General features: G+C 42.2%; 1 protein-coding gene across 2 annotated transcripts in view; it reads right to left on the bottom strand.

Moving 5' to 3' along the window:
* Positions 1-16,142, bottom strand: part of GIPC2 (GIPC PDZ domain containing family member 2) — an 86,356-nt gene extending 70,214 nt beyond the window's left edge. For both annotated transcript variants that reach the window (XM_060084707.1, XM_060084715.1), the window contains exon 1: positions 15,672-16,142. In XM_060084707.1, coding sequence (XP_059940690.1) covers positions 15,672-15,911 — 240 coding nt within the window. In that variant the 5' untranslated portion in view covers positions 15,912-16,142. The remainder of the gene's footprint in view (positions 1-15,671) is intronic.
* Positions 16,143-18,376: the final 2,234 nt, after the last annotated feature.

Below are 18,376 nucleotides of genomic sequence, written 5' to 3'. Positions count from 1 at the left end.
ATTCCCCAGAACAGAAATTCTGACAGAAAGATATGAGCACTTTATGAAGAAAATGGGTCATGCAAGAAACTGTCAACAACTTGAGGGAGTGAAAGATTGCAATTGATTTTTATTCTAAACTAGGACACCTGAAAGACATTAGAAAAACATAGTGCAGAGTGACAGGGCAAGAGGGGACAAAGGAAAATGTACTACAGGGTTCCCTAGATGAGAGGTGACAAAGGGTTGGGGTGAGGGAGTGGAGGCAAACTCAGTGACCGCCTTAGACCCTTACTGATTAGAAAGTCTGAGAAGCATAGAAAAGTTCACCCATGGGTGAGGCTGGTGTGACACAAGGGAGGTTAGCCGTAAGTCTGGACACTGTGAAGATTCTTCTAGGTTCAGGTTGCTCAATTTCAAGCCACCTCCCACCCCAGGGATAGACAGCTCCAAGAACAGAGACCAGGAAGACACGGAGAGGAGCTGCCAGGAATAGAATCCTGTCACAGAATCGGAGACACTTAGTCACAGCCCTGGCTGAGAGCCTCTCACCTTTGCTCCCAGGGGTTTATGACCAGCTCAGGCTCCCCACTCTCCCAAGCAGCTTCTTCCCACCCTCTGCTTGCCAACATTCCTGCCCTTCCTGCATGTAGGACTCCTGCGGCTGGAGCAGACAGAGCAGTTAGAGAAGAGGGGAGGAGGACCCAGCAGTGTCAGGAAGCTTCCCAAAGAAGCTGGCAGGGCTCCATCCTCACTCCCAAGAATGTGTCACCAAGCCAGAGCCAGGACGAGGAGTACCAGCATCTCCTGGCTCCAAGCTTAGAGCTGACACTGCCTTCACTACCTGCTTCTATTTTTATGCCCACACCCTCCTCTCCCCACCCCCTCCCCAAATGCCTACCATTCAAAACCTTCCTTACTGCCTAGGAAACTGGCTTGTGTGTGGTAGGTGCTTAATTAGCAAATGAATGATAAACTTTCTCACATCGCATTTTTTTTTCTCCTTTTCTATAATTAGAGGGACTCTGGATCCTAGTTTACCGCTGCTGTCCCAGAGTGATTATTACAACTTTCCTTTTCACTCTGTGAAGTGTCTGGGTAGGAAATATAAGTTACATAGCCATCTATTTTTAATGCTTCTTCTATTAAGCAGATCAAATAAGCATGTTCCCTTTTCAGGATGATAAGACTAGACAACATGGGATAAAAGGGAAAACATGATTTGCATGTTGAGGAAAGGCAGTGGTAGAGTTCTTCCTCTATCCCTTAGCATGTAAGTAATCTTCCCCAGAAGCTTCTTGGAAGTCAGTGTCCGTGACTTGAGCACAATTAAGAATCTAGGAGGGACTTCCCTCGTGGTGCAGTGGTTGGGAATCTGCCTGCCAGTCCAGGAGACATGGGTTCGAGCCCTGTTCCGGGAGGATTCCACATGCCGCGGAGCAACTAAGCCCGTGTGCCACAACTACTGAGCCTGTGCTCTGGAGCCCATAAGCCACAACTACTGAAGCCCGCGTGCCTGGAGCCTGTGCTCCACCACGAGACAGGCCACCGCAATGAGAAGCCTGTGCACCGCAATGCGGAGTAGGCCCCACTCACTGCAACTAGAGAAAGCCAGGGAGCAGCAATGAAGACCCAACGCAGCCAAAAATAAATAAATAAATAAATACATTTAAATTTAAAAAAAAAAAGAAAATACTTCATTATAAAAGAAAAAAAGAATCTAGGAGACTCCTGTACACACTGTTACATTTAAAATAAATAACCAACAAGGACTTACTGTAAAAATAATAATAATAATAAAGACATTTAAAAAATAAAAAATTTTAAAATAAAAATTAAAAAAAAATCTCCAACTAACTTTAAAAAAAAGATTTAACGAGTGTGGGGAGAGTTGAAAATGAGCTCTAAATGTTCAGTGGAAGAATGGAGTAGAATAATAGAATTCCATGCTGAAAAAAATTCTGTCACAGGTATGTCTAGAGATATGACACAAAGAAACATGGGTATTCCTAAAGAGTTATTTTTGAAATAACTCTTTTGAATAAGAGTTCAAGAGAAATAAGCATTGACAAATGCAATGCAAAATAATTCTGAATAAATTGGTATATTTAATATTTCAAGTTTGAGATCTTTGACTGTGTTGACTGAAATAGTTTATTAGGTTTATACTAAACTTTATTGAAGAAGCCCTTGTCAGAAGAGTCCACATTAGTTACTGTAACACAGAATTCCACACTGAGATAGCTTAGTTTGAGGATCATGTATAGAGATAAACTTTTAAATTTGCTTTCCTTATTTTCTGGGATTAGGCAAAAAGTAGGAGACTGAAATTGTACAGGTCTAGAATAGAAAAACTAAAAGGAAAAAATTACCAAAATATTCCTCAAAAATTGCCTAAAAAGCATCTTTTTTGAGGAAAAGAGGGAACGAGAACTAACATTTATTGAACCGTTGTTCTAGATACCTAATATGCTATTTCATTCAGTTCTCGCGACACTCCTATAAGGCAGGTATTATTTGTACGTTTTCCAGGTTCAATTCCATTGTTCAATTTTCCAGGTGAGAAAATTGAAGCCACTCGGTGGCACCTCCAAGCAAACTCAGGGCACACCACGCTACTCTGAAACCCACCTCCCCATCAGATTGACCTAAAGCATTGCTGTCATGCCACCCTGACTCTCCATCTATCATAGGACCCTATAAGTCTGTGAAATAGCCACAGCAACATGTGTAGTTTTGAGGTATTGCAAAAGCTTGGAATCTCACAAATTTAACCAGCCATGTTTCACTTTGTATAATTACAATCCTACAATACTGATCCTAAAACTGTAAGTATAAAACAGGAGGTCTTTCTACTGCTTTTCCCTTCTTGTTGCTTTCCCATTTTGCCCCCCTTTTCATCTTAACTTCACAGCTTAGAGCAAGTGCTTAACCTCAAGCAAACTGGCATAAAGCAATGTTGCCAGCAGGTAGGGTGATACTGGAAAACTGTTTGAAATCTTGTGGGAGCTTTTTTGGTTGTTACAATGATTATGTACACCACTGGCGCTGGGAGAGATAGGGGATGAGGTAGGGATACGGTATGAACTCTAGTGCTCAGAGAGGCTCAGCTTGGTGAGCCTAATTCTGATGATTTTCAAATGTCTTACTAGAGATTCATGTTGGGAAGAGAATATATATATTCTCGTTTCTGTAGAATCTTATCGAGTTGTTCATCATTTCAGAAAATCAAGTCACTGACAGCACTGTTGTCCATGTTATTTGAATTTAACATGAAACATTTATATCATTTGCTCCTATTATTGTTACATTATATAGTTCTATGAATACCTACAAATATTTAGATAACAAAAGGTAACAGAAAGGAGTCAACAACAATCAAGTGACTATTGTCTTATTCTTTTTTTTTCTTCATTTTTTTTCTTATTCTTTTTAAATCCAAACTTATTCACTGTAAGTAGGTAAATACAAGAAACTGACTGCTTCATTGTGTCTTCTGAGATAGTTTTCCCAAGTATTTGCATTGAAATCCATGTTTGTTTCTAATAGTTTTTAAAATTATGTGTATAGGTAGGTATTATTGTTTAAATTTTTATTTCAGGATAAACAAAAGTGGTGCCACAAAGTATTTGTTATTACAGGGGAACTTTGGGTCCAGTAAGGTTAAGAACCACTTGTGTAAAGGAAAGAACATGGGCTTTGGAGTCAGACAAACCTAAGATAGAAGACTTCTCTTTGGACTGCATGATTTGTGTATTTACTTTTTTTTAAAAGTCTTTATGGAACTTGTTACAATATTGCTTCTATTTTATGTTTTGGTTTTTTGGCCCCAAGGCATGTGGGGTCTTAGTTCCCCAAGGAGGGATCGAACCCACACCCCCTGCATGTTGGAAGGCGAAGCCTTAACCACTGGACCGCCAGGGAAGTCCCTTGAGTAGTTTACTTTTTTTAAAATTAATTTATTTTATTTTATTTACTTTTGACTGCATTGGGTCTTTGTTGCTACGCATGGGCTTTCTCTAGTTGTGGCGAGCGGGGGTTACTCTTCATTGTGGTGCGCAGGCTTCTCATTGCAGTGGCTTCTCTTGTTGCAGAGCACGGGCTCTAGGCATGCGGGCTTCAGTAGTTGTGGTGCCTGGGCTCAGCAGTTGTAGCTCACGGGCTCAGTAGTTGTGGCACACTGGCTTAGTTGCTCTGCAGCATGTGGGATCTTCCTGGGCCAGGGCTTGAACCCGTGTCCCCTGCATTGGCAGGCGGATTCTTAACCACTGCACCACCAGGAAAGCCAGAGTAGTTTATTTTTGTTCTGAGCTCCAATTGCCTCATCTATTGATCACAGCCATTTCTGGGGTTCTGTTAAGAATTGCTATTTCAAACAAGGTAGCACAGGTTAAGTGGTAATGATAGGTATTCAACAATAATTCCCTTCTCAATGCTCAAGCTATGCTTCCCTCCCCCACTTACCTTTACAGAAGGCAGGAAAATTAAGATAGGAAGGGGGAAGTATAAAGAATACAGGAGGGACTTCCCTGGTGGTCCAGTGGGTAAGGCTCTACTCTCCTAGTGCATGGGGCCCGGGTTTGATCCCTTGTCAGGGAACGAGATCCCACATGCATGCCACAACTAAGAGTTGTCATGCCGCAACTAAAGATCCCATATGCCACAATGAAGACCTGGCACAGCCAAAAGTAAATGAATTTTAAAAAAAGAATACAGAAGGAGAAAGGGTGAAACAAATCATGATCAGTACCTAATACCTAACTACACCCAGAACACACTGTTAGTATCAAATGTAAAAAGGTTCAGGAGGTTCACGTTACATTCTGGCCCTAGATCATGAAGAACATGTTGTTAATGCCAATCAATCACACAAACACTACTACAAACACTACTACTTAATGCAATATATGGACATGTGAATTGTTCCAGGAATGGGTACAGAATTATCATTTCCTCAACCTTGTTACTGTGTATCCCTTTAAGACCACTTAAAGTTAACACTGTAACTTAAGAACCTGTAGAGGTTGAGATGTAGATCCTGGATTTTAGCCTTTCTTTTTTTTTTTTTTTTTTTTAAGTTGGAACTCTTCCTCTACACGTGGTTTGATTATCTCTAGGGAGATTTTTATACAATAGCAAATACACTTTCTGAATGCTGGGTCTTGGGCCTGTTTAGCCACTACTAACTGGGGGTCAGATATGTTCCTAAAAGGCAAATATTCTATCACTGACAAGGTCTAAGGTCCCTTCTTCCCTTTCGCTTATCTGTAGAAGCCATAGGACCTCCCTGGTATTAGTCATGTCCAAGCTTCAACTTCCTACTCCACATTTTAATCACCAAAACTTCAAAATACTCAGCATACCCCAAACAGAAAGGCTAGAGTTTCTAAGACAGTGAGAAAAAAGCAGTTTTTAGAATCCCAATCCAGAGAAACAGTGACAGTCATCCACTCTTTGTTGTCTTCCTCTTTTCTTTATCTCAGCAAGTATCTAGCCCAAAGGTATTTGTTAGTTACTTTATCTGAATACATAGTTTCAAGAAACAGCTTTAGATGTACCCCAATGTTCACAGCAGCATTATTTATAACTGCCAAGAAATGGGAACAACCTAAGTGTCCATTAACTGGTGAATGGATAAGGAAGATGTGGTATATTCACACAATGGAATACTAATCAGCCATAAAAAATGAAATTTTGCCACTTATAGCAACCTAGATGGACCTGGAGGGTATTAAGCTAAGTGAAATAAGTCAGACAGAAAAAGACAAATACTGTATTATATCACTTATATGTGGACTCTAAAAAAAGTACAACAAACTAGTTAATACAACAAAAATGAACAGACTCACAGGTATAGAGAAAAAACTAGTGGTTACCAGTAGAGAGAGGGAAAGAGGGAGGGGAAGAGTGGGATAGGGAACTAAGAGGTACAAACTACTATATATAAAATAAATAATCTACAAGGATACATTGTACAACATCAGGAATACAGCCAATATTTTACAATAACTATAAGTGGAATATAACTTAAAAATTGTGAATCACTATGTTATACACCTGAAACATAATAGTGTACATCAACTATACTTCAATAAAAAATGAACACCTTTGGTTACCTTAGGTGATGGGGATTTATTATAAGGAAACACAGGGAAACAAAAGAAGCACAGGAAACCTTCTCAGAAGACAGACTTCTTAGAAATTACTAAAAATTGGCTCATTGCCATTAAAGACACAGTATCAGTTCTCCTAGCATGAAGGACATTCTGATGGCCCTCTGTGACCCTGAAAGGACCCCAGTGACTCTGTCATCCCCAGGCTTCAGTGTTTTTTTCTTAGGTCCGCTTCTTTGCTTCTGCTACTACCAACTGTATAGAACAGATACATGGTATGCTCCTAATTTGTTAAAAGTAGAAGGGAGGTTTACACTTACACAGATATGCATTTACTTTCACACAAACACACACTCACAAATTCACAAATTTAATTTTTCTGTAATCATGGTCAAGAAAGTGGCCTAAGCAGATGCTTCTGGGGAAAGAGGACTAGGGAACTGTGGTTCACACTTTTTTCCCCACAAAAAAAAAGTGGTTACCCACTTTTAAAAATTTTTTACTATGTACATATATTATTTTTTCAATTAAAATAAAAATTGGTGGATTTCCCTGGCGGTCCAGTGGTTAAGACTCCGTGCTCCCAGTGCAGGGGGTCCAGGTTCAATCCCTGGTCAGGGAACTAAGATCCCACATGCTGCACCACATGGCCAAAAAAATAAAGACACCAATTTCTAAAAAAATTAAAATAAAAAAATAAAATAAAAATTGGTTTTAAATAACATTTACTATGTAGCTCCTCTGTGGACTTCTGCTTCACAGAGAGTAATTTCTGCTAGGAAATTTAGTGAATGAATAAAACAAAACCACAGAAACCATTTTCCCTTGGTGGTCTTTGGTCAAACATCATGGATATGCTCACTAACTGAGAGCCAACAGGTGGAAAGAAAGAGGAGGACCTGAGAGGAAGGTTACAATTAATAACACTGAGGAGGGGACTTCTCTGGTGGTCCACTGACTAAGACTCCACACTCCCTATGCAGGGGCCCAGGTTTGATCCCTTTCAGGGAACTAGATCCCATGTGCTTCAACTAAAGATCCCACATGCTGCAACTAAAGATCCCACACACGGCAATGAAGATCCCGTGTGCCGCAACTAAGACCCAGTTCAGCCAAATAAATAAATTAATATTAATATTAAAAAATATGTATATATGGGACTTCCCTGGTGGCACAGTGGTTAGGACTTCACACTCCCAATGCAGGGGGCCGGGGTTCGATTCCTGGTCAGGGAACTAGATCTCACATGCATGCCACAACTAAGGAGCCCTCGAGCCACAACTAAGGAGCCCACCTGCCTCAACAGAGACCCAGCGCAACCAAATAAATAAATAAATAAATTTTTTTAAAAAACAGTCTTTGATTTGAAGTCATTTTCTTTATTCTGTTTTGTTACCACATTTTCCTGTATAATTACAGTTTTGCATTTGTGGAATCAAAATTACATGCTAGGTATGTACATTGAGCAGTAAAGGTACACACGGCTCAATACTTTTGGGGCTCTGCCACAATTTTCTCAATCAAATTCCATCTCACTCTTCTTTGATCTCTGCCTACCATATCCCTACCTGCATATCTGGTACATCTGGCAGCATCCTTTGTATTCCACCTTGTATTATCAGCATATACATACTTGTTTACTCACATGTCTTAGTTTACTCTTACCACCACTCCTATACATTGTAAGCTCCATTAGACAGGCAGTTAGTAACATTTGTATGTATTTCAATACTTTTTACATAAAAATGACACTCTAATATTTTTAATTGAGTGCACAAGCTCTGGAAGACCGTTCATACTGGAAAAGACCTTGGATCTTCTCATTTAATCCAGTGGTTCCCAAAAACATATCTGCCAACAGATGACAGACCAACTGCCTAGGGACACCAGGGAAAAGTTAAATTACCACATTTTTCAGGCCCTAGCTCAAATCCATAAAAGCGGGGCCCAGAAACCTGCATTCCTGGAGTACTGACTCACAAGTCCTGAGCATAAGTAGGAGTTGTTAATTTTAAAAGGAGGCCATTAGACTGAGAGGGTTCTAATGAACTTGGCAGCCTAGGTAAGCAAACCAAAACCTAGGCCAGCAAATGCCTCAACGTTAAGAAACCTAAAGGACAACCAATCACAAACAGCCAAGTAGGTTTTCCCAAATAAGGCAACCACTTAAGCTGGAGCCAATCAAATAACTTCCTTGCCTTGCCTCCACATCTCCTCTATAAAAACCTTGCTTCTAACTCCTGTCTGCTGAGCACTTCTAACCCCTTCTGGTTTGCCACCGCCCAGATCGATTTTTGCTCAAATATACTCAATTTAAATATGCCTCAGTTTATCCTTTAAAAGAATTAACAGGGAAAGAACAGGGGAAAGATTTCCAGATAAAGAGAAGAACAACAGATAAATGTCAGAGAACCAAGAATAGTTTCATGCTCTGTACAGGCCGTGGAAGATGTGTGCCACATCCCTAATTCAAGAAGTCTCAGACTATCTGTCCTACCCACTGTCCTCTCCAACAGGACTCCTTATCCACTGTTCATCTGCCTTAGTACCACCTACACACTGGACCAGAGACGAGCCCTGACCCACAAGCCAAAGGGGCCTGCCCCACCTGTCCTGTACACTGACTCAACAACAGAGACTCACTCTCAGGGAGTTCAAGTTTGAGACAGAGTGGGCGCACAGAAAGTACAGAAGCAAAGAACTAAAAGACAGAGAGGAGGCAATAGGGGCCTTAAAGGAGAAAAGTCAAAGGATAAAAAGAGGGAATCAGTCAAGAACACAGTAAGAAGTAGGGAGACAGGTAGAGAGGGAAGGTGAAGAGCAACTGGACTTGCTCTTGGTTCTCCAGAGTCTGAAGTTACTGCTTTCACCCAGACAGCATGAGTGATGTTCCAGCTGTCCACGGAAACTGACCACCCAGCTACAGAGGCGATCCTGGGCTTCCTCACCACCCCGTACATCCTAACAAATACATACATACACGTTGTCCAAGGTAACCTGAGTGTCTCCATCTCTTACAACCTGCAAGAGCCTCCCATGTCCACTCAGGATGGCTGGAGGAGTGGGAGGAGGTGAGGGATGGCAAAAGGGCCACCATCTGTCTATGAGGTAGCAGAGGCTTGGGGAGGGGTTCAGACTTGATTCTAGAGTTGTTCACACACCTACTTTGGGGGATCTCCAGCACACAAATCAACAGTCTTACCCATTTCTTATCTTCCTGAGAGCAATGAGGTCTATAAGGCAGCTGGTGAGACTACCCTCCCACTTCTCAAAATGAGTCACGGTTCTAGGGGGGATTTTTTGGTGTTTTGTTTTTTACTTGAGCTTTTCATAGAAAACAGAGGCTGATGCTCATGAGGGGTAGTAAGCACACATAATGATCGTAGTATATTTAGAACTTCTCAGATGGTACTGTGCAATTCCAGAAAATACCATCCTATTTAACTTAAACTAAACTTTATAAAGGAAGCATAGCAAAGGGATGGTTGATTGTGTTTCAACTTTATAAAACACCAGTCACGGGTCATTCCCCTGCTGAAAAATACTTGGGTTACTTTTACTGCCTACAGAATAGAACCCATATAGCTTCAAGGACATTTGTAGTCTCACTACTGTTTACATCTTCAGCTTCATCTCCTACTGGATCCACCATCTACTTTTATTTTTTAAACTTTTATGGTGCAATTAAGCCATCTAGCAACTCTGGAAATGAGATTTTTAAGGGAAAAAAACCCTCCCAGCCCTCAGTAAGAGATAAGTAACTAAATTCAATTCAGTGTGCTAGTGCTATGTTAAAATCATGCAGTACTGGGTATTAAACATATCTAGATTGGCAGATTCACAAGGAAGGCTTCCTGGAGGTGGTGACAGTTGAGACTGGAGAGGTGGGTAGGAGCTATCAGAACAAGGAAGGGAGAACATCATGAGAAAATGCATAGAGGAATGAAACAGTTAAACATTCTGGAATAAAAAGGGGATTGTTAGGAAATGAGACTGGAGCAGTAGGCACAGGGCAGGACTAAAGAGGCAGGCAGGACTTAGGAGACGTTGTCTGGCTGGTGGGGGTTATTTGTAAGTGCTATGGTCTGAATGTTTATGTCCCCTCCCCCCAAATTCAAATGTTGAAATCCTAGTGTTAATGGGTGGGGCCTTTGGGAATTGCTCAAATTATGAGGGTGGACACCTCATAAATGGGATTAGTGCCTTATCATAGAGGCTCCAGAAAGACCATTAGTCCCTTCCACCAAATGAGGACAGAGAAAGAAGTGCCAGCTGTGGACTAGGAAATGAGCCTTCACCAGAGGTAACCATGCTGGCACATTGATCTTGGACTTCCCAGTCTCCAGACTGTGAGTAATAAGTTTTTCTTGTTTATAAACTACCAAGTTGGTGGTATTTTTTTAATAGCAGCCCAAAAGGAATATGACAGTAAGTAACAGGGAGCCTTGCAGGTTTTTGAGATTGGTATGATCTGAGAATCAATATTAAAATAGAGGATGCGGGACTTCCCTGGCAGCGCAGTGGTTAAGAATCCACCTGCCCATGCAGGGAACACAGGTTCGAGCCCTAGTCTGGGAAGATCCCACATGCCACGGAACAACTAAGCCCGTGAGCCACAACTACTGAGCCTGCGTGCCACAATTACTGAAGCATGCGTGCCTAGAGCCCATGCTCTACAACAAAAGAAGCCACTGCAATGAAAAGGCCATGCACCGCAACAAAGAGTAGCCCCGGCTCACTGCAACTAGAGAAAGCCCGCGCGCAGCAACGAAGACCCAACAGAGCCAAAAATAAATAAATAAATAAATTTGTTTTTTATAAAAAGGGAATAGGGAGTGCTATAATTTGAGGGGTTTTGTTTTTTCTTTTTGTTGTTTGTTTGTTTGTTTTGTTCCTAGGGGGTGCTGTAATTTTAAATGGGATGATCAGTACCAGCCTCACTGAGAAGGTGACATTAGACCAAACTTCAGGAAGAGCATTCTGGGAATTCCCTGGCAGTCCAGTGGTTAGGACTCTCACTTTCACTGCTGAGGGCTCAGGCTCAATACCAGGTCGTGGAACTAGGATCCTGAAAGCCACAAGGCGTAACCAAAAAAAAAAAAAAAAAAAAAGAGCATTTTGCCAAGGAGAGGTTCTGGTAGAGAAGACAGCCAGTGCAAAAGCCCTAAGGCTTCAGAGTTCAAGGAACAGCCTGGAGGCCAGACTAGCTGGAGCATGTTAGAGAGGCCACAGGACCTGTAAGCATCATTGGATTTTGGCTTTTACTCTAAGTGAGATGAGGAGCTATCAGTCTTGAGCAGAGAGATGAGATGCAGAATATATCTCATTGGAGACAGAAACTTTTGAGTTTTGCTATAAAGGAGAAATGGGGTAATAGCAAAAGAGATGGGGGCAGGTGACAAGAGAAGGTTTGTTGTTGTTGTTTTTAAGAGAAATAGCATAATTGCATGTTGAACATATGGCTTGAAATTAAAATCACAATTCTTGACTCTTGTGCTTCCCCAGAACACTGCTTTATTTGACCGCTCTATGTATTGAGAGAGAAGGGGCTGTATTTGCTTGATCCATTCATTCAATGAATTACTTAGTATTACAACATATACAAACTAATGTAACCAAATCAAAGTTAATATCTGAAATCTATAGAGTTTTCAGCTTCTGGACAAGTATCTAGCTACAAAAGTGATTTCTTAATAAACTCTTTCAAATTCACTCTTTCCCCACAATCTTTCCACATAATAGAGAATTAAGAAAATATGTCATGACACAAACTACTTGTCAAACAATTACAGTAGTAAAATATTCAAAAGGCCCCTTCAACAAATTTTATGACTACAGCTCAAGAGTTTAGTAATCAGCTCACACATGAATCCTGAAATTTTTCTTTTTTTTTGGCTGTGCACGGCATGCAGGAGTTTAGTTCCCTGACCAGGGATCCAACCCATGCCCCCTGCAGTGGAAGCGCGACGTGCTAACCACTGGACGCCAGGGAAGTCCCTGAATCCTGAATATTTTAAAAGATGGTATCAAATGTTTTGTAAAACCGACCCAGCATTTATGAGTTAACTGTTCTTTTAACTGTTCTTTTAGATAAGATTTACTTTTTTTCTTTTTGCTGAATTGCTCATTTAGCTGTTTAGAAAAATGATATCAGCTGTAAGGGATTTTTGCATAATTGGCCATCTGTTTCAAGGTAATGATTACAGACTGCACCCTGCAAGTGATTCATAGGTTTTGTTAACTTCCTCCTTCAGGAACCAGGAAATAGGTGAAATCCATAATTATCAGTTTCACTACAGCATCTTTTTGAGGTAGTAAGTATTTCGGTGGTTGAGTCTGAGGCTTTACTTGAAAAGATCGTTTGTTTAAAAAAGAAGTTTTGCCGGGTTTGTATTTGGAATCTGAATACAGTTACCAAGAATCCCACAGCTGCTATGTAATGAACTTGGAACCAGGAATCCTTGATTCGAATCCCGACTCCGCCCCACACGAGTCCAGTGACTCTGGGCAAGCTACTTGACTTCTCAGAGCCTCATGTAGCTCAACTGCAAAATGAGAAGACTCCTTGCCTCAGTGCTATGGTGAGGATGGAATGACCACCCTGTAGTCTTAAACGCCTCGCACAGCCAGAGGCACATTATAGACTCCCTGCCATCAGGTCAGGCCAACTCCTTCCCTCTTTTCCTTAGCAGAGAGAGTACAGCTCTTCATACAGTGTTATTTGTATCCTTATAGCCACCTCTCTAGAGAAAAGGCAGGACTTCTGATATAGTCATATAAAGGGGGGAAATTTTTTGTTTTTTCCCCACTGACATCTCAAAAGTGTATACCACTATTCCTCTTACTGGGGGAATGGGATGAGAAATGGGATCTCACTAGTGTACATTTTATTTTAATAAATTACTCATTTCGAAAGTAACTATTGGGACTTCCCTGGTGGCACAGTGGTTAAGAATCCACCTGCCAATGCAGGGGAAACAGATTCAATCCCTGGTCCGGGAAGATCCCACATGCAGCGGAGCAACTAAGCCCGTGCGCCACAAATACTGAGCCTGCACTCTAGAGCCCGCAAGCCACAACTGCTGAGCCCGCATGCCACAACTACTGAAGCCCACGCGCCTAGAGCTCATGCTCTGCAACAAGAGAAGCCACTGCAATGAGAAGCCCGCACCCTGCAACGAAGAGTAGCCCCCGCTTGCCACAACTAGAGAAAGCCCGTGTGCAGCAATGAAGACCAAACGCAGCCAAAAAGTAAATTCATTCATTCATTAAAAAAGTAACTATTGAGATACTTTGACATATACTATGATGATCAATACTTTACCCTGAATATACTTAACTCTTTTTAGTCTAGATGGAAAACCTGCACTAATGTTGATTATATGCATAAACATACTAATATATATATCTAGGGTTATAAAAATTTATGAACTTTGATAAAGCACATCAAAATACCTAATGTTTATCTTGAAATTTTAATGCAAGTCAGCACATTGCAAACTTAAAATGCTGAACATGGTTGTCAAGTTATTGCTGAGACACCCTGGAAAAGTTGGGAAGCAATATAACTTCATGGAATTTGGAGCCAGAAAAAAAACCCTGGGTTTACACCCAGGCTCTGGGACTTCCCTAGTAGTCCAGTGGTTAAGACTCTGCACTTCCAATGCAGGGGGCATGGGTTTGATCCCTGGTCGGGGAACTAAGATATCACATGCTGCACAGAGTGGCCAAATAAATTAATTAATTAATTAAACACAGGCTCTGCCACTTACTATATGTAATTTTGAAAATTTTCTGAACCTCAAAGCATTAGTTTCCTATCTGTGAAGTAGGGATAATAATAATACTTCTCAGGGATTAAGTGGATTGAGTAAAGTCATGCATCTAGAACTCAAAATAGTATCCCATTATGATGAGGAAGACTTAATGCAAAGTAAATAAATCTGGAGTCCCTGGTTACAGGACAGATATTTAAAGTTGTCAGTTAAGAATGCTAACAAGCTCACTTAGCTTAGAAACAAGAAGATCCAAGTTTAAAATAACGGCCCAGCTTTTTTGTTGCTAGCTAGGTGACCTTGGCCAAAGGCCAGACACACTGTACCTCAGCCCACTCATTTAACTGTTAGGTATTAATGATATTAGGTATTAATGATATTAGTTACAATTTGTAAAGCACTGACCATACACCAATGCAATCTGATAGGTTTACACATGCACTCCAGTCTTTACAATAACCCTTCAAGGTAGATATCCTTATCTCTATTTTACAAATGGCTGAAACTGAGACAAGTTACACTTGTTCAAGGCCACCCAGCTAGTAAGTGGTAGAGCCTGGATCCACAGGGAGGTTTGTCAGTCTCCAAATCCTGTCCTTAACTACCCAATGAACTCTCTGCCACCTACCTCTCTTAGAGAAGATCAAATAACATTTTTCCTGCAAGAGGGCTTTTTGAATTGAAACGTCCTATACAAACGTGAAGTATTATCGTTAATACTCTATATTAATCTAAATAATTCATAGAATGGGTCTGTGATTTGCCCCCTCAGTGCCTGGGAACCCTGAAAGAACAAAAGGTTAGCTTCAAGATCTCTTTCATCTCCTCTTGGAATTTTGTCTTGACCTCAATTTCGCTTGAACTGACCTGATAAACAACATTAAAGAATAGATAGCCAAATGTTGCTCTGTGCCACCCAAAGGCAGCTCTCTGAACTCCCAGGAGTCCAGGGCAACAAGGTCTTGTGCTTTTCCTTGAAATATGGACAAAATACTTTCTTGGACTGACTTCTCACACCTGCATTTGCAGTTAGCTTGGGTAAGTATAAAAAAAGTGCTCACATAAATATCCGCCTAAACTAGGGCTTTGGAAATCACCCTATAACAAACTCCAGTTCCTGGCACACGTGCTATCGATCTAATAAAAGCAAATTTCAGTCCCTTTTCAAGGATATGGGGTAAAATTTAGAGGGGCTTTCCCCTCTGAAATTTTTGTCAACTAGTCCCGCATAGTTTAGTATAACTCTCTTAGTTATCCGCCCTTGGAATAATAAGCTTCCCGGAAGTACCAAAGTGTTGATGACATGTGACATGACATATGCGGGTCAAAATGGGGCTTGGTTTGGTATCACCCGGAAGGCACCCCCTAGCCCGTCAATCCCGGAGATGCTCAGCGTGGCCCGCTCAGCCCTGCAGAGGAAGCAGGAGAGCAAAGTCCAGACAAAGTGAAGGGTGTTAATTTGCCGAGCCAGATCTCGACGCTGGGAAGGCGCCGAAGCTGCTGAATCTCGGGTTACTAGAGCATGCTCATTTGCAGGAGGAAGAAAGGTCGTCCCGTGTTTCCCAGAGGCCAGATCGAGCCTGGAGAACGTGACTTTCTCCAGTCCTGGGACTTACCTCTTCCCTTCCCAGTAAGGCCCTCTCTCTCCCCCTGGGGCGCTCGCAGCCGCGGACCCCACCCCGCTTCCGACGTCGGGATCCGGGAAGCGCAGCTCAACCAGCCGGAGCCAATTTAAGCCTGCGCGGGGCGGTGGGAGAAGCGGCGAGAGGCAGCGAGAGGCTGAGCCCCAGCCCCCGGCGCTTACCTCCGACGGCGAAATCTCAAACACGCCCGCGATCTTGGCGTAGAGCTCCTGGATGCTGCAGAAATTCTCCACTCTGCCCGTGGCGCTGCCGTGGGCCAGCTGCGTGTGGAAAACCAGCCTGCAGGTGGGCGCCGGGAGGCTGGGTAGGCTGCCGCCAGCCGCATTCGTCTGCTCGCCCTCCACCAGCCGGGAGGTCTCCTTGGTATTGCATTTCTTTTTTCTCCGTAGCCCCAGGGGCATCTTGCCTGGCCGAGGGCGGGGACCCGCCTGCGCTGCCACGGACTGCTGCCTCCTTAGCCTGGGACCCTGGACTTTGTGCTAAGGGCCTGCCGGCACCGGGCAGGTGCAGCCTGGGCTGGGCCAATGGCAGAGGCGCTCCCGCCAGGCCCCGCCTGCTCAGGGCCCTCCTCCACTGAGAGGAGCTGCACCTGCAACCAGCCGAGCAGCTACCTGCCCTCCGGATGGATCAGGGAGAAGTAAAGTTGGACCCTGAGGAAGGGGAATGTTGCCTACCATTCCAGTTCTACAAGGATCAAGCCATCAACCATCGCAGCTGCCCCGGATGGTGTGCCCTGAGGGGAATTCAGGATGGAGAAAACAAGGAAGCATTCTGTGATTTGGATACTGGCCCTAGGTAGTTAAGATGCACGTCTAAGGAATCATTTCAGTGAACTCAGACTCTTGCATCTTCCCCTACATAGGAAAGCACTACAATCATTAACTTGAGACGTCTGTCCTTTGTGATTAGCAGTAATCTTTTCATGTTCCATAACACGTTTTTATCCAACAAAAACACCCATATATCCTGGCTCCTCCCTTACCTCTTCTGAGTAGTTCCTCAGAGCTATCTGAGAGGCTCTCCTCCGCTACAGTGCTCAGTAAGGTCCCCGAATGAAACTTAACTCAAAACGTTTAGGTTGTGCAGGTTCTTCAGTCGATAGCCCATTCCCTCCTCTCATCTCCTAGCTTCTTTCCCCTCCTTTAAAAATGGCTCAATTTCTAGGGATTTCCCTGGTGGCGCGGTGGTTAGGAATCCGCCTGCCAATGCGGGGGACTCAGGTTCTAGCCCTGGTCCGGGAGGATCCCACATGCCCTGTAGCAACAAAGCCCATGCGCCACAACTGCTGAGCCTGCGCTCTAGAGCTCGCAGGCCACAACTACTGAGCCCACGTGCCACGACTACTGAAGCCCGCACACCTGGAGCCATGCTCACTCTTCACTGAAATTGCTCTTACTATGGTCAGCACTTAATCATCAGATATGATTAACACTTTTCAGTCTTACTTCGCCTTTTGGAATATCTGACTGCATTGACCATCTTATTCTTAAATCACACCTCTGTTTTGGCTTCTACTGAAATAAAAACGTACAACGTGAGAGTTCTGAGTTTCAGTTTTATTTGGAGATTTACTGAGGACTATAGCCCAAGAGACAGCATCTCAGATAGCTCTGAGGAACTGCTCAGAAGAGGTAAGAGGGAGGTCAGTATCTATGTGCTTTTGGCAAAGGGGGTACATGCACCCAAGCACACATCTCAGTAGAAGGTTGCTGCCCGTCATGAGGAACAGATAATCTTCATAAATGGTTTTAGTGCTTTTCTAAGTATGGGAAGGCACAAGAATCCAGGTTTATAAGAAATTTCTTCTGAAAATATTTAACTATTTGAAGCTTTGTTCTACCAGTTTTCCCAGAGTCTTATTCCTAATCTCTGTCCTGAACTCCTTTCAGGGTGTGTTAAAGGTCAGCCGCTGCAGTGGCTAATAACTCAATTCCACTTGTGATATCAACAAATTTGAATGAATTCCTCTCTTCTTGAAGCTTCCAAGGTATCTTGAGATTCCTGCACTTGTCAGGAGGTGGCCTTCATTATTCACCTGATAAATCTGCTGGGAACCTAAGAGTTTCCAATTTCTGGAGGGATGAGGTAGAGAGAAAAGATAAAAGTTTCAATTCTGCTTACAAGGATATAATTTACCAAATTGCTGTAAGCCATAATTAGCTTAAGGGGAAATGTTTCCTTATATCTGGAAAACACAGAGTAAAAGCTAGTAACATTTCAGACAAAAAATTTTTTAAAACATAAAAATGATAACCATATTCAGCAGTTCACTCCGTCCTATGTAACTAATCCTTGATCTCTTGTTAACAGTTTTATGAAGCCATCAGGGTTTCCATTAAAATTCTTTAATTCCTTACCCAGTTCATCTGTATGATCTGAAATTTATCAGAAACCTGTACTTGTCAAACAGTCCTTTCTATGAATCTTGAAGACGAAGTTTTATTTTTTTGCAAAAACATCAATACAACAATAACTGTCTATAAATGACAAAAGATTTTTAAAGGCATAGTTAAAGATCTTATTTCAACGCAATTGACAAAGAAGCTTGGTTACTGCTGTGACATACAACATTTTAAGATAACTAGAATTATGACTGATAACAATTTGCCAGGACATACCAGATTTTTAGGAATTCCATATAATTTCTAGAATACCTGTATTAATAATATTTACCCCTATAACATAGGAAGATTTATCACTCATTTAACAATGCTTCCCATGTAATTTAACATACCAAATAAACCAAATTAATTTAATACCTTTTTTTGGACTTCCGTGTCAGTCCAGTGGTTAAGACTCTGCAGTGTCAATGCAGGGGGCACGGGTTCAATCCCTGGTTGGGGAACTAAGAAACCACATACTGCGT

This window comes from Mesoplodon densirostris, chromosome 2 (genome assembly GCF_025265405.1).
Source record: "Mesoplodon densirostris isolate mMesDen1 chromosome 2, mMesDen1 primary haplotype, whole genome shotgun sequence".
In the NCBI taxonomy this organism is placed as follows: Eukaryota; Metazoa; Chordata; class Mammalia; order Artiodactyla; family Ziphiidae; genus Mesoplodon; species Mesoplodon densirostris.
Note: the sequence above shows the minus strand (reverse complement) of the source record. Positions and strands in the feature narration are given on the sequence as shown.